Raw genomic sequence first — 23,359 nt, 5'->3', positions numbered from 1 at the left:
CCTGGCACTTGTGTAATGCAAGTATGACTTGCCTGAAATAACAAGGTGTTGAGCTGGATGAACACAGCAGGCCAAGTAACATCAGAGGAGCTGGAAAGCTGACGTTTTAGGTCTAGACCCATCTTCAGAAAGACCCTTTTTCTGATGAAGGGTCTAGGCCCGAAACATCAGTTTTCCTGCTCCTCTGACGTTGCTTGGCCTGCTGTGTTCATCCAGCTGTACGCCTTGTTATCTCAGATTCTCCAGCATTGGCAGTTCCTATGATCACTGACTTGCCTGAAAGTTATCCATGTCTTGCTGATTTCAAACTTTCTCAGAGTCTGAGGATTCATACATGGTGCTAAAGACTGTGCAGCCATCAGGGAGCCTTCCCCTTCTGATTTTATGGTGGACAAAAGGCTGTTGATGAAGCAGCTGAAGATGAATGGGCCTAGAAGCATAAGCATGACACTAACATCTCTTTTCTTCATTTAGAGTTAGAAAGAAACGTGAATCCATGGATCCAGTTGGAAGCTTTTGTGAGAAGCCACAGGTTGCTAAGAGAAGAAAGTTAGAATCACAAACATACAATGCACCAGGAGGCCATTCAGCCCATCATGTTGATGCAACTCTCCTAATGAGCTATCCAATTTGTCCTACACCTCTTGCTCTTTCCTGTAATATTTTAAAGCATTTAATAATTTTTCTTTTGAAAGTTATTGCCTTCCACTGTCCATTCAGGTCAGATTGTGGATCATTATAATTCATTACATTCAAATTGTCTTAAGTTCTCTATGGTTCTTGCAGTCCTCCAAGTGACAGATTATCCACTCAGCAGAAGCAGTGTCTTTATTTTCTCAGACAAAATTGCTGAAGGATCTCATCACAACCCCTGTTCCATTGATCCCAGTGGCTGCTTGGTATCTCATGTAGTAACTTATTCACTTGTGATGCTGGACAATGCATTAGTGCAGTATTCAACCACAGAAAGGGAGATTTAATGAAGACCAATTCTGTACTCACCTAATACCCAGATCATTTCCTAGATTTTTCTTTCATTCTCAAACCCAGGAGCAGAAGCTAAGTGGTGGCTTGACTGGAAAACATCTAATTCTGTCATCATGTGCACAGCAGCTCAGACTAAACTTGATTCTTCCCGCAGTCACGATTAGTCGACAAGCAAACTCATTTCAGTCACAATCCAAAGAAATAAGAAAGTCAGAGCAAAAACTGGAAATTAGACAAGAAACTTCAGTTGCTCGAATAGATTGGAAGAGTGGGCATTGTTGTTCCTGGAGATCAAGAGGAGATTTGACAGATGCATGAAAATCAGGTAGGGCACAGAAAGGTCGATAAGGTGGAAGGATTGAGGAGGAGGGGTAACAGATTTCACGTAGATTGTTAAAAGAAGCAATGAAGACATGGAGAAAATTTTTCACACTGGTTAAGATCTGGGAATGTGCCACCTGAGAGTATGGTGGAGATGGGCAGGAGAGAATTGGATTGTGATTTGAAAAATGAAGGGCTATACAGGAGAAAGGCAGGGATTGGCAGTAGGGGCACTGTTCATTCAGAAAGCCAGCATGAACATGATGGGCTGAATGGCCTCTTTCTGCACTGAAAGAATTGTGAATTTGTATTAATTTTCATCAAGTCATTTTCACACAGTGATAAGCCAAAACTAAACACCATCGTCTCCAAATAACTCAATGTTCCATCAGCATGTATAAACCACTCAACAACGTATGGCCTTTCTCACCCATTCTTAGGACAATGGCTTTGCTGGCAAGCCCAGCATTTACTGTCCACCCGTAATTGCCTTTGAGAAGATTGTGGTGGCCTGTAATCTTGAATCGTGTGAGCAGTAACGATAAGCTGTTGTTGGTGTAGATCTAGCTTTAAGATTTATAAAACACACCAATATTTCTGTCCTCTGTTCCTATTGTGGCCCATCTGCTGCTAAAAGCCCCATTCCTGCTTTGTTACCCCCATACTCGATGTTTTCCTGGTCAGATTCCCATCTCAGCTCATCTGAAGCTCCACTGTCACTGATCTAATGCACATCAAATCCTATTCCTATCACTCCTTTGCTCACTGACCTATATTGATTTCTGGCTCAGCCCAAAACTAACATTTTTAACAGTCTTACAGCATGAAACAGATCCTTTGGTCCAACTCATCTATGCTGACCAAATTTCCCAAATTAATCTACTCCCACTTTTCTGCATTTGGCCATATTCCTTCAAATATTTCCTATTCATGTACCTGTCCAAATGTCTTTTGAATGTTTCATTTGATTTATTATTGTCACACGTATCTAAAGTAGTGAAAAGTTTTGTTTTGCGTGAAGTACAGGCAGATCATAACATACAAAGATTATAGAGTGTTTGAACAGATCGAGGAATACAAGTTACAGCTCCAAAGAGATGGTAAGAACTGCAGAAGATGGAATCAGAGACCACACAGTGCAGAGCTGGAGAAACACAGCAGACTAGGCAGCATCAGAGCAGTAGGAGTGTGACTGTTGAGATTTTTTCCTGAAGGGTCCCGAACTGAAACGTCAATTTTCCTGCTCCTCATGCTGCCTGGGCTTGTGTTCCTCCAGCTCCACACTGTTGTCCACAGCTCCAAAGAAGGTGCACAAAAAGCAAGATATTTAGAACTGAGCTTTAAAAAAAAAGTGCAGAACGAATGTAAGCGAAAGAATAAGATTTGCTTTGGAGAGCTCACAAAGCAAAGTTGTTACTGAGCTCAAAATGTAGTTTGGATCGGAGGGGATGCACTTCAGAATTCAGCATGGATCCAATGCACTGAATGGCCTGCTTTTACACTGTAAAGATTCTTGACCTTTTCCCACTACTCAATGGCCTATTTGATAAATTGAAATACATGGTTCTTAGTGAATATTGCACATTGTACACCTTGTTAAAAAAAACTAGCACAAACTAGTTTGTAGAAGCTTTATTAATAAATTTTCTACATTGTATGTCTCTACAGGACAGAATGTGAAAGCATTATTCCTTCAGGTCGCACACTAAAATGTTACGGTTGTTTGTTCACAAGTGTAGTTTACAGATAAAGAAAGACTCCAGTTTCCACAGATGTATATCAGTTGTAACTACAGGAATTGTTTGAGCAGTGTCACAATTTGCACAAACACATCTATAACCTTTTTGGCAGTGATCATATGCGTACTAGAACTGAGCCACATCGAACTGTCTCTGCTACACTCAAGCACAGTCCTGAGATGTAATTCTCCTGCTGAGGAATAATGCACATGGCACAAGGTCCTGGCTGCAGCATTTTCTGAGCAGTAATGTGAACAAATGGGAAGACTTTGGTCAGGTGAAAAACCACAATGCTTGAATAGTTGAGTAGCCCGTTTGCACATATTGAATGGCCACTTGGTCAACACATCAGCAATGCGATTGGACTTGCTGGACGGATCTGCAGCGAGAGGTAACACCTCCAGGACAAAGCAGCTGGGCCAGGAACTCAAACAAACAATCAACTGAAGTGATAGGACAAAAAGAGTACCATATATGCTGGAGATCTGAAATAAAATCAAAGTGATAAAAAGAAATCTCAGAAGTCAGCATTTGAAGGAGAAGTGAACTGATATTGACTCCTTCAGAAGTAAAAACAAAAATGAAGCTTTCCTCAGCAGTCAGAGCTCAAAGTGTTGGCCCATGTTTAAAAGATTGAGTCCTAGGAACTACATCGTTCACATACATCTGAGGACAGTGGTTAATTCAAAGACACCAAAATAGGATGTTTTCAGGAGGATTCATAGCCCTTTACTCAGCTCTACTCAGACAGAGGCCGGGAATAATTGTTTAAGAGTCTCTCAAGGATGCACATTTGTGACAACAATCCCAGACCACAATGATTCTCAGTCAGACAGCATAAGGCTCCCAAGTAAACATTACAGAAAATGATTTTTAAAAATCCTTAGAAAATAAGGGGAAAATATACAGGTGGCTGGCAGTGATAGTCAATACATTTGGCTGTATCAGACAGGCAGCTTCCAGTCAGACATTCAGAGCTGTCCTGATATTCACAAATTAGTCCATTAATTAGTGAGGAGTGTTTTCAATTTGTAATCATTAGACTGTAAACAGTAAACCCACTAGTATATTAAAAAAATAAAATCCACTCTACATAGCCCCTCAAACACTGTACAGCTTAGATATGGAACAAAGCTTCCTGTACACTGACAGTGAGGTTAATGTAACACAATGCACCTTTCAGACTTTTTTAAAAATCATTTCCTACAGCAGTGCTCATGTGTGCCAAGCAAGATTAATAAGATCAGATATCCAAACTGGGTTTAACAGATTTACTGCCAGCTCTAAAACTCCCAGACAATTAATAAGGTCATTAGGTCTCATCCCCTTCAGCATTAATTCCCAACAGTGAGATAGGAGAGGAAAGAGTGGGAGAGTAACCAGCACGAAAGTGAGCACACTGACTGACTTCAACCGGTGAATTCAGTGTGTTCACACGTATTCAATGCTAAGCTCATTCCTGTTTGGTGTCCATACTATCTCAACCTGAGACTGTGGCCTCTTTTTCTATTGCTCTGCTAACATCTAACAGAAAAAGCGTGAGTCATTTTAAGCCTATAGATGGCAATAAATCTCTTATGAGCTGCTTTATATCAGGGGAAGCATGAAGTACAAAACAGAACAATCATTCAGAAAGCAAAGACAGGGCTGACTTCAATGCACAGGAAACACTGAAGGTCACGTTACAGAGATAAAGACACGGACTGCATTTTGGGAGCTTCTGCTATTTGAAAGTACTGAAACACTGAAAAATCTGCAATGATCTGAAGCTTACCTGCTGAAAACATGGTTCATAAACAAGTTTCACCTCGAACAAAAATTACATCCAAACCTTAAAACTCTTTTCTCACCAAAGATTCTAGTTTTGAGAATACTATCCTGTAACTCCGAATTTGTTTCAAAACTCAAATAATTAAAAACAGTGAAAACCTAATGGATCAATTTTTAAAACTCAAATTTGAGGTCATCTCTGCTCAAATGAAAAACTTAAAACTCCATTTTTACAAACCTCCAAGTAACACTGATTTAGTTTATCCTTAGATGGTGCACAGTAATTAAGATGCAAACATGCACTGTGGGGACTGAGTCACATATAGGCCAGGCCAAGTAGGGATGGCAGGTTCCCTTCCCTGAAGGGCAGTAATGAACCAGATGGGTTTTTGATTACAATCTGCCAACTATGTGGTCACTTTATCTGGTGCCAATCCATAAATTACCTGATTTTGTGAAACTAGTTTCTCAAGTTTCCACAGCAGGGAGTGAATTCACAACCACTGGATTGCTCATTCAGTATCAGATCCCCAGGGCTAGCCAAACCCACTTGGTGGCAGCTGGATGGGAGGCACGTTAGTCTGTTGCGTCTTCATGAGGTGACAGGTGGAAGAAGCAAAAGCGTCGGGTGCTCACAATGAAAGAGGGCTTGCATTCCTCCTCACTACCCTGTAGCTCCAGGTGCAGAAAACAGGATTGGCCCCAGCTGTGAAGCCGCTCCACAATTAAACGGACATGACCCTCGAAAGGGGAGATTCCAGTGGCCAGGCAAATGTCCAGAGAGCTACGCTCCTAGGAAGACCAAAATTAAACAGCAACACAATGTGGAAGAGATTCAGTGCATTGCCCATGCACTGGGAGAGGGAGGGGATTTTTGTTCAGCGAGACAGAGACAACCAACAGTAAGTTGACTTCCACTACTCTTCTGTTCGACAGGAAACCAATACTACCAGGTTGTACACAGTGTTAAGTGGGAGCTGAACAAAATATCTAGCAGTCTTAACTCGCACCCATCCCACACTAGGCTGGAGTGTTTTCAAACAAATTCAAAACAAGCACAAACACCCATACATCTGAAAAAGAATCACAAAGCAAAGCAGAAACAAAAGTTTAAAACGTGCATAATATTTTTGTAAAGTGTACCCACAGGCAGACACATGGAGTGAGTAAACCAGCAGTGTGCAAGGTTACACAACAGCAGAGAGTTTAAGACAGTGAATTTCAAAAAAAAAAATTCTCTGGGACGGAGTGACGGGGTTGTCTGAAACTCTGACACTTTTGTGCTTTTCCATCAAATTTCACTTTTTGCTGCTGTGCCTCTCCCACGCCGAATTTCACAGTCTCAGTGAAACACCGTCTGTCGCCATTGTTTGTCCAGGAGGTAAGGCCAGAGACAGCGTTGCACTCCAACTCGGAATGGGGTCCGCTGTCCAATCCCCATCCTCTCCAGGCGCGAACAGTTGAGCTGGACATCCCGGGGTCGAGAAGCACCAGCAGCAGGACAACCTGTGACCTGGACAGGAGAGAGGCTGTCAAGTGACCATTTCACTGCACAAAGTCATTATTATTCTCCACAATAAAACACGAATTTAGAAAGCACCTTGAACCTAGGAAAATGTCCAAGGTGCCTCATGGGAGCATAAGATCAGACAAAACAAATGACAGCAAACCAGGGAAGACATTAGAAGAGCTGATCAACACTTGGAGGAGGCAGGCTCTGGGTGGGCAAGGGACAGAGAGCTTGGGGTTGGTAGGGCAGGCCATTACTTGGGTGACATCGGGAAGCATATCTTCACAAGAAGAGTAGTAGAAACCTGGAACTCCTTCCCTTCACCCACACCCTGCCAAAGCTGTCTCAGGTCAATGTGCAAGTGGCTCCTGCCCGGGCATGTTATGGAAGCACTGGAAGACAGTGGGGAGGCAGCAGCAGCAGCTGCTTCAGGAGCAGTGATGGCATCGTGGCCCAACACAAGGAGAGCTAGTAGCAAGGGAGGTCACCCAATATCTGAAGTAGCATTGAGAACAGGCAGCTGAGGTCTGCCGAGAGTATGCTAAAGTGGAGGACTCAAGAACTGTTGAGCTTTTAACTTAAATTACTTAATTTTTCAATTTAAAACCAAGACAGACTTTATTGTTAACCATTACCTTATTTCTTTACTTTTCTACTTATTTCACTGCTTACCTTTTTAAAACTGTTTCTCTTATTACTTTGTACTTGAGTACATTTGTGCCAAAGATGATGCTGTGTGGGGCGATGTTATACACTTTCACTGTGCTCCTGCACTTCTGTACTGGAGTGTACATGATAACAAAATCTAAATCTAAAACCTGTTGAGGACTGCAGGTTAATTGAAAATGTCAAAACAGAGATTGCTGGATTTTATTGGGAGGGAACTTGTTTAACATAAAGCAAACAAGACAGAGTGGAAAATATGGATCATCCACAACCTTACTAAATGAGAACACAAACATGAGGGTCTGAATGGTCTACTCCTATCCCAAGAAGTGCTTACTCTATGATTTTTATCACACTGGGTGAAAAACACACCCCTAGAGCAGAACAGAAGAAATCAAGCACAGCTGCACCATGCAGCCTTGCTGCACTATTCAATGTAACTGTGCCAGATCCACTTCAAATACAGCCTTCCAGCCCAAGTTTTGATCTGTCAATTCTTCCAGCACCCAAAGTGTGATCAATATCAACCCTGAATACTTGCCGGTCTAGGACGGTGGCGTGCTGGTGAAGATGCAGAAAACTCCAAACATTCAGTGTTCTGGACGAAGCAATTTCTCAGTATTAAGTGACAAAAACTCATCCTGAGACTGTGACTCTCACCCCCAGGCTCTCTGGGGCAGGGGGTGCAAAAAACAGAATTGAGCAGTGCTGTATTTGAATTTCACTGCTACTACGCCAGACAGCGTACATCTCAACTGGCCAAATCAAATGGCGCTCCTTTGGCTGCACGCAATAAGCAGAGTACAGGCTTTGCTCCATCAGTTCATGCAACACAAAAACATCTGAGAGAGATGGTTCTACAGCTGGGCAGCCTGTATTGAAAAAATCCCGGAGTTTGCTAACAGATATACTAAAACAGTCAATTTAAGGTAATCAGTCAAGTTTATAATGTTAAAAACTACGAGAACTGCAGACACTGTAAATCAGAAACAAAAACAGGAATTGCTGGAATACCTCAGTGGGTCTGCCAGCATCCATGAACAATAACTCAAGGTCACATTTTGGGTTGGTGACCTTTCCTCAGAATGTCGTTCATTTACGCGGGCTGGAAGTAAAATCACTCCTAATGTACAATGTGAAGAGGGGTGCAGAGGAGATTTTCCAAAATGGTCCCATGGATGGGGTGTTTTATTTATAATGTTATTGTGGTGAAGCTGAGATTAATTTACTTTGCTCCAAGGAGAACAAAGAGAGAGTTAACTGAAATGTACAATGTAACAGGCTTTGATAACAGCTTTTCGCCGTTGTTTTCACAGGATTGAACAAGGGTGAAGGGACATAGTTTTCAGAGTTTTGGCAAAAGACATAAGGGTATGACAACAAATCCTTTACTTGTTAAAAGCAGCATGTGGCAATGAGCTAGAACTTGCTGCCATGAGGGTAATGGGTGTAGAAGGAATCGATAATTTCGAAACAAAATTGGATGGAAACGCGAAGGAAATAAACCTGCAAAGCAAGTATAGCCAGGTGGGGAAGTACGACTGACCAAATTACTCTATGGGGAGTCAGCATGGACTCAATGGGATCAAGTAGCTTCTTTCTCCGCCAACTGTATAAACGGAGGTGCTTGAAATTCAGGAAGGATATGGTAAATTATTAGAAGACAAGTGGTGTGGTGGAGGCTGGTACAATTACAGCATTTGAAAGGCATCTGGATGGGCATATGAATAGAAACAGTTGAGAGAGATATGGGCCAAATGTTGGCAAATGGGACTAGATTAATTTAGGATATTTGGTCAGTATGGACAAGTTGGACCGAAGGGTCTGTTTTCATGCTGTACAACTCTTATGACAAACCACATCCAGTAGCAAAGGAATCAGTAACAAGAGGTCACAGATTGATGGTAATTAGTAACAAAGCCACAAGAGAAAATGACCATCTTTTAAAATAAAGCACAGCAAGTTGTTGCTATCATCTGGAATATACTGCATTGAAGAGTGGTATCAGCAGGTTCAACCTAAACTTCCCGAAAGGAATTTGATAAATTGGCAAGGGAAAAAAATTGCAGAAGCAGCAGGACAATGGGACTAATTAGATAACTTTGTGAACCAGAATGAATATGGTGTTTCAAATAGACTGTTTCTGTGATGCAAAGGTATAAGATAACATCACCATAAACCTACCGAACCATACTGCTGCTCTCCCATTACAGAGAGATGACCGACAGTGGTTTAACCTGGGCGGGGGGGGGGGGGGGGGGGGTCACCATGGCTCAGGGAGGGAGGGAGGGAGGGGGGAAAACCCTTCATGGTAAGCTCAGCCAGTGCAGGAAGTGAATCCACATTGTTGGCCTCACTTTGTACTGCGAGCCAGCCATCCAGCCAACTCAGCTAACTAACCCCCATTCCGTAGGGCCGTATCAAAATGACAAGGGAGGATACTGGCAGGCTGACAACAAGTTTACTAACATTAAACAGCCACGTTCAGCTGTGAAAAGAGAGACAGTCAAAGCCGACAGCACAATAATGCAAAGTCTTGCAGCTATGATCTAACATCAGTGAACACTCAGTAATAATTATGAACCACCCTGGACAAATGATGAAAAATTACGTAAAAAGGTGGTTCTTAAATGCATCAGACCCACAAGTTAGGGAATTCCTCCTCAGTTACTGGACATTTGCACCATCTGACCTCCTCCTGAGTGACAACTTGGAAAAATCAGAGATTCTCCTGTTGAGATTAGGAGAGTTCACAGTATGGTGGGTGTGAAGTTAAAAGCATAACCATGCATCTTGTGCTCAGATGAGTAGTGACCTCAGTATTTCCTATTGACAGATGCAGAACCAGGTGGTATGACATTTAGCAACACAGTCCTAACTGTTGTTGATTAAACTTGGTCAGCTGAGTACATGAATTTCCTGCTTTCACAGTGAATCAACATTTTTAATTTCTTTTTACAACAACTTGCTGGGACATGTAATGATATATCTCTGGGCCAGGTAAGACTTGAACCTGCATTTTCTGGCCCACAGCTAGGGATAACACCAGTGCAGCACAAGATCCACAGTGATTTAAGGCTAGAGTCAGACCAGCAGCTAAAAAGGTTTGAAAACCAGAGACTTAATTCCCGCAGACTTCACCTGTCCAGCTGTCTGAGAAATGCACACCAATTAATAACATACAATTCCATACGGATTGTAAGGCTGGTGTCAACTGACATAATCTGTTCCAAAACAATGACACTGGAGGAGCCAGGAGCAAGAATGAATAGCTCATAACAGTTGCACAGCAGATATCTTAAAATGTATTAAGAGTTCAGGGCCGTATTTTTATTCTGCAGTTCAACTGCACTAAGTCTACCAACAATAGAGATGGGAAAGTGCAATTTTGAAGATTTATGTTTAGCCAAGTAAAATTCCACTAAATCTCTAAATATTTTCACAGATCAAGCAAAACAGTGGAATGGTGAGGGTAGACGGTGAGACTGCCAATGACAATTGCTGAAACCGCCATTCATGGCTGATAAAGTGACTTGTGTAAAGCAAACAGCAGGCAGAATTCAAAGATGGGTAAAAATAATCAGGTATCAATTTGTTTCATTTGGAGTGTGGTGGAGTTTGTTAAGACCACAAGTGGTGCATCAGACCATCATCCCTGAACCTTCTCATTGCCACATGTCATCAGTCGCCACTGTAACCCATTCAGTTCATGTATCTGACACCTAGTGGAATTATCCAATAGCAGCTCTACATGTATGACTACACTGCTTCCATTTCAGATTTTAATTTAATTGCCCCTTATTTTACTTACATACATTCAGTGGCAATCAAATGACAAAAGGGCAACGATGATAAACAGAAGCTGAAATGAGGAAGTGAGCTGTCATGTTATGTGGAGATAAAAAGCACAATGTCGACATTGGGACACGCTACCAACTAAAGCAGCTTTCAAACTTATTTCTATGACCTGCTCTATCTAGTTGCAACAAACTCACACCTCCAATTTTTTCTCCTGTTATCTTCAAAATGTAATGTCACATTATTGCATAGTTACAAAGTTGCAGGCTGCCCTTGGATGCATGATCTCACCCATTCTTCACCTACAAACTTACACTTTTAAGTACTATCAGCATATCGAGGGAACATCACTGGAAGCCAGATTATGCACAACCCAGTGGCCTCCATCTAGGATTTCAGCTGTCCAGACACACAAGGAATTACACATCAATTTGGACCCCACAATAAGCAATTTGGGAGGAAATATATTACTCAACTTCATTTTCATTGTACTTTTGTGTTTGTTAGTTACAGGAATGTAGTTCAGAGTGGGAGGGCTGATAGTCATGCAGATAACTAAGGTCAAGCAGACAGGGAAAGGAGGGACTGGCAAGTCAGATAGTGGAGACAGAGGAAGAGGGATGTGCTTGGGGACCAGCATTTTCTGCAAGCCCAGAGCATGGTTAGGAAGGATGCAACAAGAGAACCGTTCTACAGAATGTAAATGCTTGCTTTGTGACAGGGATCCATGAAGTTTTTAAAACATGGGAGGGTGGGGGGGTCGCCATCTGAGGAACAAAAAAGGTTGAGATCCCCTGCCACATGCAATTAGTTTCTCGTGGTGGTAAGTTATTAGCTTTATAGCTGGAGCACACAACCTGACACTCTCTCTAATGCAGACCTGATCCACCAATGCACCATCCAGGTTCAATTGGGCACAATCTGTCTAGGTTCAAGAAGAGTATCTGGGTGCAGTCTGACCAGGTTCAATCACAGATTCCAGTCCAGGCCACTGTACTAGGAGGGAAACATGGAGCACTGAAGGTAGAGTGAGTACTAATGCAAGCTTGGTACATGGTGTTAAAAAGAAAGCAGGAATGACTGCGTAAGTCTAACGGTCAGTGATGAAGGAACAGGCTAAAGGAATGAACTCCATCTGCAGAGAACATCCCTGCAAGACGACCACCGGAGTGCACAAGATAGCATCTGGCAAGAGAAAAGTAAATCTTAAAAAGAAATTGCTTTAAACTAACATATGGAAACAGCACCTAATGAAGTGAAGTCACACAAGAGTAGAGTACAGAATTAGACCATCTAGTCCAATTTGCCCAGTGGTGTTAATACTGCACAAGAGCCTCCTCCCATCCTTTAGAATCTAAATCTTCTCCTCTTTCTCCCTCAAGTGCTAAACTGACTTCCCCTTAAATGCACTCAGGTGATCTCCTCAACCATTCTCTGTTGTGAAAGTGTTCCTCTTTCTTATCAATTTCTGCACAAAGTCTCTCCTGAATTACTGATGATTATCTCATGACAACAAGTGGAAACATCTTATCAATGTCTACCCAATCAAACACGTCTATCATTGCAAAGATCTCTTCTGGGTAACACTTTCAACCTTTGCTTTTCTGGAGAAACAAGCCACAGCTTGTTCAATCTTTCATGACAAATGTAATGCCCTCAGTTCTGGTACATTGTGGTGAATCTTTTATGCATCTTAGCCAGTAATTTTGTATTTTTTTTTACAAGATGGAAATAAGAACTGTTCACAACCAAGGTTCTATACACATTTACTGCAACTTTAAAGCCTTCCAATTCTGCCCCTGTCCCCACTGCTTAGAATATTTGTGTTTAAGCAACGACCAACTTACAACATTACAGATTGCTACAAGATGCATCTCTACGTCCCTCTGCTCTTTCTATACTTGTATATTCCAAACAGGATGTGGCCTCTAGCCTTCCAACATAAAACCTTGGACAGCAAGTTTCCTACACTAAAGGATTTAACTGGAACAGTTAAATTCTTCTTCTGTTGCAATCCAATTGCTTCCTGGTCACTTTTACTAACAACAGCTTTTCAAATACAGGTGGCTCTTAAAACTGCACTCTCCGAGCAAGGATCTTATTGATTCCCCATCTCCAGCCATTTTCATGAACCACTGCAATCGATGTGATTAAGACGGTTCTCACAATGTCATTAGATAGGGAATTCCAGGACTCTGACCCAATGACAATGAAAGAGTGGTGATAAAAAGTGGCACTGGGATTTGACCTCAGACTCAAAGGATCACTCATCCAGTCACATCACCACTGTTCATCCACACCTATTCTGTAAGCTACTGGGTGATCAAAAATAATACTTTGTTCTAGTCAAACTAGACAAAACCAGGAGGTGTCTGTCTAAAAGGTGGCAGTACCAACCTTCTTTCTAATCATATATAACCAATGAATGTATCATATGGTTAACTGGATTGAAGCAGGTGGTATCTTACTCCTGCCAGAGATTCAGGGGTTCATTTCTCATTATTGTGGAGACAGTAATAATAGAGACTCAATAGAGATAGTGGTCATAGAAGAGACAGACCTGTTTTACGGACACTGATGAACCAGCCAAGATTTCCCTACAATGTTCACACTCATACCAAAGTGATAGGACTTTCAGAACAAACAAAGTGATGGAAATCGACACTAGGTCAGCTAACTGTCCATACAAGTACATATCCCAACAGAAATCCCTAGAATCTGACCACTACTGTCATCTCTTGCACCAAGAGGGGCAGGGCCCAATCAAAATTTCACTTATCCTTTCAGTCCAGTGGAGATTGAGGTCTGGGGAGGGCGCAGTTGGAGATAGTTGGCGACAGTTGTGGAACACAAGTGTTGCATAGTCGAACCTGGCACCACTCCTCACCTGTAACAAGGCAGGTCTATACTGGGACAGCAGCCATTGCCACTATCAGATTGTGGAGCTTGATATTTTCAGTGACATTACAATAGAGCAGAAACCTCCAGTACTTACTGGTCGCAGGTGGTTGCTTGAAAGATGGAAAACATCTGCCATTGTACAAGCCATCTCATATTTAGTCATTCGCTCATTCCCAGACCAATGGAAAACTCCATGGATCGATGGGTCCTATTGAGAGTCAGAAAACAGGTAAAAAAATTGTGAAGATGATAAACAGTAAAAACAAAATCAAGGAAAATTCAAACCATTTGAAACAGCTTCTTTGAAGATCAGTGATGTCAATTTTATATTAGACTGTATTAATGATGGAACTAAAGAAGTGACACAGAATGATTATCAACTCTGAGAGTGATCCCACTGTGTGATGTGGTGGGGGAAGTTGGCTTGAGCACATGAACTAGGATGTTCATGCAAACACAGTCACACAGTAGTAAGTTTGCTGAAATAATGACCCACAGACAAGTTCAGGTCCCACCACGGCAGCAGGCAATTTTAAACCCCTTAAACTGGGATTTTAAAACCTACCGTCATTAATGGGACCACAAAAGAACTTGGCTGCCACAAAGTCACACGAGTTTACTAACATCCTTCAGGCGAAGGAATCAATTCTTATCTACTCCAGCCCTCAAAACAATGAGGTCGACTCTCAACTGACCAAACAAGCTCCTGATTTTTGTATTTGATTCATTAAAGGCATAGCAAGTTTAGAATTCCCTCTACAAAGAGAGGGTGGTAGAGTCATACAATTCAGAAACAGACCCTTCAGTCCAACCAGTCCATGGTCTCTCCTGGCCCATATCCCTCCAAATCTTTCCAATTCATGTATTTATCTAATGTTTCTTAAAATGTTGTAATTGTGCCCACATCCACTACTTCCTCAGGAAGTTCATTCCACATGTGAACCACCTTCTGTGTAAAATGTTTGCCCCTCATGACTTTTTTTAAATCTCTTGCCTGTCACCTTAAATATATGCCCCCTCGTCTTGAAATCCCCCATGCTAGGGAAAAGATACCTACCATTAACCCTATCTAAACTCCTCAGTTTTATAAACCTCTATAAGCTCACCTCTCAACCTCCTGCATTCCAGTGTATCCAAGCTATGTTTTTATGTATCAAATTGCCCACTAGCAAGAATAGCCAACTGGCTAGGATGAGCTACCTTCACGAGATCAGCGGTCATTGTGCTAAATATTTTATCGACTTTTACACATGTTTGATATGGTCCAGCCTAAAACCCAAACAATTTATAATATTCTCACAAATTACAAATATGCATTCATTGAGCACCTTCACATCACCTGCTTCACCTTCTCTTAACTTCTTTTGAATTGCAGATATTGTAGAAAACAATGATCAGCAACAGAGCAGCATGCATTATGCCTACCTGCATTCTGCGTTCTGACAACTGCCTGCACACTCTGGCCACATCAGCAACATGTGTGGGATACTGCTGCTGCCAGTGGTCTATGCAGGCAACTGTGCTGTGACACTGGACTTTTCCAAACAAGGAAGTGGCTGAACTTTCCTCCAACTTCTCTACATTGCCATAAAGGAGTGGGACCCGGAGCACAGCAGCACCTGAAATCCAGAGAAGAGACACTCAATATCTCCCTGCATTTTAAACAGCGTGAATGCTGGCAAGGACCCCTCCGCAACCAACTCTGTACAGAATGAAGTTTTAGCCTCTTACATCTGCACCACACATGTGAACACCATTCCACAGGCCCTGCTCACCGAAAGTTAACACCTTTCTGCACAACATACAGTGAGCATGCACCCTGTGTATCACACGTCCCCTAGATCATACACAGAAACAGTGATCATTCCCCCACAGGATACAGGGAGACAGGAAGCATGAGCCTCATATCATGAGGCAGGCAAGACAGTGAACACATCCCTGGCCCATAAACAAAGACTGACAGTGAAGACGTAGCTTACTTCATTGAAATAGTAAACAAAGAAGATTTAAAGAGGTATAGTAAAGGTCAGCACAAATCTGGAACAACCTACAGCTACCTATACCTCGGCATTTATCATTTATCACTGCTTTCAATCACAGAGAGGACTCTGCTTGGGCTTTGAAAGATTCATTGATTTAGTCCCATGTTCTTATTGGCTCTCATTCCCTGTTGGAAACAGAGACAAAAGGATATAAGAAATACAAAGAATACTGTGAAGGAAAATACAGGTAGTTTTTGAAGGAGTGGAGAGGGCAAAGGGAAAGCAAAGGTGCAATAAATGAACGATTCTCTCTACATTAAAGGGTGAGGGAGTAGAAGAGGAGACAGGAATAAGCATTTTGAGTAAAAGATATAATGGAAATCCGAGATATATACAATTGGTCATGTTGGCAGATTTAGAGAAGACTGATCAAATGGATCTCCACAATCAAAGGCAAGAAACTGCCAGGAATCTGGTAAATAGAACCCATGAGTTGGGATACAGGTTGCAATCTCTCTAGACAGTGTTGTTATAGGAAACAGGTCATAAACTTTGTTTTGCTGGCAGTTTTGACATTATTCCATCTGCTGCATATATTTAATTCTTTTTTAAAAATATTTCTTCTTTGGTATAATAAGCTTATGTCAATTGTTAAAGGAAACCTGCAGCCTCGTGCAAATGTGTGTGACTATAGTGACTAATTACCACATTAACTAATGGAACAAATAAGAAAATGAACATGCAATCTCTCAAACCAGGCTTCACTTTGGGGGTCTAACTTGTCCAGTAGTACAACCAGCTGGGATCATAAGAGTATATCCTTCCTTAAATATAAAAATCAAAAATTGTACACTATATACCAGCCAAGGTCCTACCAAAACTTTGTAAGCAAAACCTTTTGCTTTGTACTCATCTCCCAGCTGTAGCCAACATGTCATTTGCTTTTCTAATTGCGTGCTGTATCCACTTGCTAATTTTGTGTTCCTGTGCGAGTACACTCAAGTCTCAATAAACTTCGGAACTTGAAGCATTCTGCTTTCCTGTTCCTAATACCAAATACATCACACGGCCCCACAATACTCCATCAATAACCCTGTTGCCTACTCATTCAATTTGTCCATGTCCCTTTGCAACCTGTGCCCTCCTCACAGGTCTCATGCCAATCTAGCTTTGCATTGTTAGGAAATTAGATACATAACGTAGCATCTCTAAGTTATTAGTATGGATTGTAAATAGCTGAGCACCAACACTGATTCTTGCAGCCACTCAAGTGGTTGATACACTAAGCTATTAAGACCGAACAAAGATCTTTGAATGTTAACAATGTGAGCAAGACAGGACTCAGGCTAAGCACATGCATGAACATTGGCGGGGAGACAACACAAACGTAATGGAATATTGAAATGTTTTTATTATAGTTCATAGTGTGAAGGAGCAGCATGTTTCAGAGATGGCTTCATCTACATTTAGCCATCTCAGCCCTGCACACGGGAGTAGTTTTGGAAACAGATAGTATAATTAGGCACAAGGGGCAATCTGACGGACTGCTGAGAAAGTATACAACTGAGAGGCATGGTGAGAAGGTTATAATGTTGGGGATACACACTACTGAAAAATCGAACATACTTACGTGTCTTAAACAACGGGAGTAGTGAATCCCATAAATAACATTCCTTCCAACTGGATCAGTGCTGCATTCCAATTATCACCAACCTTACAATCCTAGAGCGAACCACAAACACAGCAAAGAGGAGTCAGACTCTTGTCTCACCTGGATGATTTTGCAAAACCACTCTCTCTCCTTCTAGCTTGGTTTTCCCATACAGGTTGAGGGGGTTTGGAGTGTCATTTTCTCGATAAGGAGGATGCGATCCATCAAAGATGTAATTTGTGCTCACATAGATCAGGAAGGCTCCAATTTCAGCTGTATGGAGGAGACAATACTTTAAAAAGAAATTCAAGAAGTTTTCAACAGGTCAAATAATGCTCATTTTACTTTAATGCAAAGCTTTTTGGGCCAAGGGATAGTCAACACTTCTCCCAGTTTCTTATTCATTTCTCTCCTGAAGACAGTCCTGTTGGGGTATAGCTTCTCCAGCAGTGTCCCATGTTATTTATTGATGATTCATTCTTTGGGTGCATGTGTTGTTGGAAAGCAATCATTTCCTATTCATTCACAGCTACCCCACAAAAAGTGGTGATACAATTAAGTAACTCAGTACTTCAGTGAGTAATTAAGTGTCACAGATTGACAAAAGTGGGCAAGGACCAGCAAAGGTGGTGAGTTCAAGCCCCAGCACACAGTTTCAGAACCAGAGCTCAAGTTTAAAAAAACCAAACAAAAAGCCAGCCTCAGTAGAAGTGACAACATGGCTATCAGATTATCATGAAAGTCTGGCTACTTGACCTTTAGGTAAGGAAATCTGTCACTCTTACCCAGTTCTGGGCCCTATGCGATGTCACCCTAACATGAGCGTTAATGACTCTGAGCCACCCCTCAAAGTGGCTTGGCAACACAATTTGCATCAAATATGCTACTGGGGGGTTCAAGGGCATCAACTCGCTATCACCAATACTCTGTAATTTAAGATGGACGATAAATGCCAACCTTGCCAGCCCAAAGTCCACCACCCAAGTGTGAATTTAAAAAAAAACTTAGTTGAGAACTTGAAACAAGTCGCATGATGGTCCTAAAAACAAATCTTTCATCAAGGAAAGATTGATGATTATGTTTTATACTTGCAAACCCACAAAGAGATTTAATACCTGACTCCTTGGCTATGCATCCAGAGGTGCTTACATTCAACTGTCTGGTATATTCGGGCCGAGTCTCCGCAACATCAGGTCTCCGTTCTGCAGCACAGTGTATAACAGTATGGGGCTGTAACAGGATTAACACAAAACAGCAGTTTTCAACCAATTGCCAGCAGCATTCGTGAAGATATTCTTATAGATTCTAACAGCATAGTTTGAGGTCATTCAGGGAAGGCAAGGAAAGGAGCTCTTATGCTTACTAAAGCAGGTGATCCAGCAGTTTCAGAGAGAAGAGAACTGATAACAGAATGGGAAATGGAGAAAGCAGACTTAGCATGTCCTTTGTCAAAGAGGTGGACAAGTTTTTTTAAATCCACAGCAATAAATAAAAACGTGTAATCTGTATCACCTGAGACTATGCATGAATCTAACAGACACACACCCTGTCTTCTTCCTTCAGAGAAGAACTTGTTACATCGTACTGGGGTGGGAATAATTGGTGCACTCCCCCCGCCACTGCAGACAGTGTCAGCAAACATTCCCCAGGCAGGTAGAATGTGGGGAAGGATACAGAGTATTACTCCCTTCACAATGCTCCATCAAAACTTCAATGACAGATACAGAGCAACACATGGGGATGAATTCTCCCCCAGATGTGTCCAAATCACCCTGGAAAATGCATTCAGTGTGGCAAAATCTCGCCCCGATGAGTATATGTAAATGGGGAGGTTCTCCTACAATCAAGGCTGGATCTATCTCTCTTGCTTGCTACTGGCCTGTGATTGGAAGAGCAGGTAAGAGCCAGCAGTGAGGGAGACAATGGAGAAGTTTTTTGCTGAGGTTTAGAGGGCTGGGTATTAGGGTCAATGAGGCAATAAAGAATTGCTCCTTGTTCAGCACAAAAACCTGGTTGGCATATTGTTTTCAGACAGGAACACTGAAAATTTTTTTGAGTGATCTGATTAAATCTTTAACTGGTCTGACATCCATGGGAATGGTGGGGTCATCTAGCCTCACCTTTTCTCAGGTGGACCGTGACACATATCAAAGTGGGAGTATGTAGTTTAAGGCTGCACAGGTTCAAGAGCAGCAATCTGTGGAAAAACACATGGTGGATCGTACTGTAATGAACACTGTTGGTTAGCAACTTTAACTCTGAGGGTGGGATCCGGATGCAGTGAACAGGCGGAGACTGCTTGGTTAAAATATTTCAGCTTTGTGCATGTATGATCGAAACATATTAGCTGCGACCGCACCAGTCTGCAGTAGTTGTTTTTAAGGTGACAGCTTTTAATGCTTAGACATTGGTGACAGTTATTTTATTCACTTACACCAATTTAAATACTGTTGTGTCTAGGAAATTACTGCCAGTGCATTTGTGGCTCCAGGTTTAATAGAAAGTTGATAATTTGATGATGTTGATGAACTATTTCTAATTCTAGTGGTCAGAGAAAGTTGAAATACCACATATGTCAACACAATTACAGAAGGAAGGTAGTGTTATTACTTTAGCATGACCTAATAAATTAATGAGAATAAAAATGCAGGCCCAAGAACCAGAAATTATCACACGAATAAGAAAAATACATTTTGACCCCTCCTACTGAGGAATGCTCCCTTGATACACTTCAAACACTCCATAGCAGGCATAGCACAGGGTTAGACGGAGAGTAAAACTTCACAAATATATCCCATCAAACATTAAAATCAAACAAAAAGATCTGCAAGTGTTGGAAATCTGCAAGAAAACAAACTACTGGAGAAATTCAACAGCTCTGGCAGTATCTGCCGAGAGAAAGGAGAGTCAACATTGCGGGTCCGGTGGTGAGGGGCACTGGGTGTAACGTTCTGCCAAAGGGTCACCTTTTCCAATATAGTCTTTGTTCCAACAAACAGTACTTGATTTACGTTCCATGAGTAATCCATAAGGTCACTGATTAAACTGATATATCATAGGCAAAAATTTAAAAAGTGTAAATTAGTATAAACGTACAAATCATAAAATTGTAAATCCTGGGAGTACCAGGAAGGAGAAACTGTACTTGAAAAGGTGACTGTTAATAAACTGCACTTTTGTTGCCTAAAACCATCATGGCGAGAAGAAAGCATCAAACAATATGCCATGACACAGTATAAGAGACATACACATGACAATAAATAAATCTAATTTAACATGTGCCCAAATCTTCCAATTACGGTCAGGAAAGATTCAACTGTTAGTAAACCTATTAAAATGTATCCATTCACCTATCAGTGACTTTTACAGCTAGATTTCAGGAAGTGGTTGATCCCAGGTGTCATCATCGCAGGAAATCAGCTTTGACATTGTACATATCAGCATATATCCTTTTTTAAAATATTTAAGAGTGCCAAAGCTCACTTTAGAGTAGGAGAGGAAGCAGGGTAGGGTGAGTCAAGTGTAAGGGATAGGAAGGCCGTGTTAGTTTAATCCCTCAAATGATTCCTCACTGTAAAGGCAAGGAATTCTCCAAAGACTCCTTTCTCTGACTCAGAGATGGGGATGCTGGATAATCACCCAGGAATTTAAACTTCCTGGTCAGTTACTGCATAGTCAGTGCACTTTAGCTTCAGACAGCTGCCAACACATCTTTCAGCGTATATCCAGTATCGTATATCCAGTATCCAACTATCCACAGGCTGGAATACTCGAACCCAGGTGTACTGAAGTCTGATGTACAGCAACAATACCTATAAATTATAGAAACTTAAGAAGCCACTTAGTCCCACACAATTCAATGATGTGGAGGTGCCAGTGTTGGACTGGGGTGGACAAGGTCAAAAGTCACAGGATACCAGGTTATAGTCCGACAAGTTTGAAATCGCATGCTTCCAGAGGGTTGCTCCTTCATCAGGTAAAGTCACTTCATCCAATGAAGGGGCAGTGCTCAGAACGTTTGTGATTTCAAATAAACCTGTTGGACTGTAACTTGGTGTCATGTGACTTCTGACCTTGTCCATTCAATGCTAACCTAATGACCTTTTGCAATATTCCACAATACCTTAGATTTCTGTTGAACTATCAATCAATTTCAGATTTAACACTTGCATTCATTCAATCCGGCATCAACTCATGTTTGTGGAAAGAATTCTAACCTATGATCAAAATTTTTTTTTTTTATTTTTACACTGATGTGTTTCCAACCCGGACTTTTGAAATCTCCAGCTCTATTGTTTAAGCCACATCCCTATCCTTAGGCTCCTCAACCAGATGAGCAGTTTCTCTAAGATATTGGAGATGAGCAATTTGAATAGAAACTCAATCAAGTCACCTCTTAAATCTTGTAAATTCTACAGGAATACACAATCTCAAAAACTGAGACCAGGATGCAAGAATCATTGCCGTAAACTTATGCTGCACTTCCTCTCAGACATATCCATACATGAGGTACCTAGAACTGAAAGCATAACTCGAGAATTATGATGGGTTTGGGGGCAGGTGGGTTTAGATGTGGCAATGATGGGATTGAATGAAATTATAAAAGCCTGGTATTTGTTCCCCTTGTTGTCTGGGTACAGACGATTGCATGATGATTGGGTAAAAATATTTAACTTTATTAAAAACAGGGATAAAGTAGACGGAAACATACTATTACCAGAGTTTGAGGGTCAAGAATAAGATGTCCAAAAATGACACATTTAGGACAGAGCAGAGAAACACATTTTCCACCAAGGGTTGGAGAATGTGCTAATGGTGTTTGTGACTGCTAGTTAAGCACACACCATTTCAACATTCATAATAGATTAAAAGAAGGAAGGAATAAAGGTAAACATGAGTCACACACAATTTGGATGCTGTTTGAGGGAGAAGAAACAACAGTGTTTAGGCTATGGTTCAATTTCTAGGTAATTAGGTATCAGTAGGCAACACTCTCCTTTGCCTCAATCAGAATATTGTCAGTTAAATCTCACTCAGACTTGAATACAACAAATTTCAGACTGGCAGGCAATCACAATAGTGAAGGTAAACTCCACTTTCAGAATTGTTGTTTTTCATTTGAAATACAATATTGAGGACTGGTCCACCTTCTCAGCTGGATATAAATGATCCCACAGCATTATGCACAAAACAGCAGGGGAGTTCTCTAAAATATTCCAGGCAAAATTTATTCACTAAATAACATTAAGACAAATGATCTCATTATCGTTTGATGATGTTCATGGGATTCTGAGTGCAAAAGTGGCCAATGTATTTCCTAAATTATCATAGGGACTATACTTCAATGGTTACAAAGTAATCTAAGGTGTCTTAAAACCATGACAGGCTCAATATAAGCTCAAATTCTTTAGTTCCGTGCAGCTCCTTTCATCCACTAATCAGTGGCAACTTCAGTCATGATCCCTGTTACTTGCTTGCTCCCAGATGAAGACAACCCAGTCAATGTGCCTGCTAGAACAAAGGTGTTTTTGGATATAAGCGAAGACAACATGGGCCTTTCCTGTCAACTAAGTCAACCATCAGTCAGTGAACTTTAAACTCATACATGCAGAGCAACAAAATGTGTAAGAAGCTAATACTAACCAACACTGTAAAATGGCAAGTTCCTCAATAGAAGGATCAAGCCTGTGAAAGAATCACCAGCAAGAGCATTCCCTACTGACAGCCCTGTTCCAGTGAGAGCTGACGCCCTGTGTCAGTTAATAGCTATTTCATAAGAAAACAAGCATTCTGCAGAACGCGCTGACATGGAATACCTTAAAATCCTGGATAAGTGCTCGCACTGCCCCTGGATCCATCAAGTTCACTTTTTCAAACTTAGGCCGCGCTCTCTTGTAACCGCAGCCCACTGTGTTCCAGTCATTTTCCAGAAACTCCTTATATACAGCACGGCCAAGCAGTCCTGTTGCCCCGGTGATCAGGACACGTCTGTCTGGCACACAAGTTTCCACCTGCAACAGAAGATGCAACAACA

General features: G+C 41.5%; 1 protein-coding gene across 2 annotated transcripts in view; it reads right to left on the bottom strand.

Annotated features, from left to right (window-relative positions):
• Positions 1-2,925: 2,925 nt before the first annotated feature.
• mat2b (methionine adenosyltransferase 2 non-catalytic beta subunit methionine) overlaps positions 2,926-23,359 on the bottom strand; it is a 57,589-nt gene continuing 37,155 nt past the window's right edge. For both annotated transcript variants that reach the window (XM_048543571.2, XM_059650580.1), the window contains exons 2-7: positions 23,142-23,336; positions 18,441-18,555; positions 17,446-17,598; positions 15,118-15,311; positions 13,787-13,900; positions 2,926-6,330 (exon numbers count right to left, since the gene is read on the bottom strand). In XM_048543571.2, coding sequence (XP_048399528.1) covers positions 6,160-6,330; positions 13,787-13,900; positions 15,118-15,311; positions 17,446-17,598; positions 18,441-18,555; positions 23,142-23,336 — 942 coding nt within the window. In that variant the 3' untranslated portion in view covers positions 2,926-6,159. The remainder of the gene's footprint in view (positions 6,331-13,786; positions 13,901-15,117; positions 15,312-17,445; positions 17,599-18,440; positions 18,556-23,141; positions 23,337-23,359) is intronic.

Source organism: Stegostoma tigrinum, chromosome 13 (assembly GCF_030684315.1).
Source record: "Stegostoma tigrinum isolate sSteTig4 chromosome 13, sSteTig4.hap1, whole genome shotgun sequence".
Lineage (NCBI taxonomy): Eukaryota > Metazoa > Chordata > Chondrichthyes > Orectolobiformes > Stegostomatidae > Stegostoma > Stegostoma tigrinum.
Note: the sequence above shows the minus strand (reverse complement) of the source record. Positions and strands in the feature narration are given on the sequence as shown.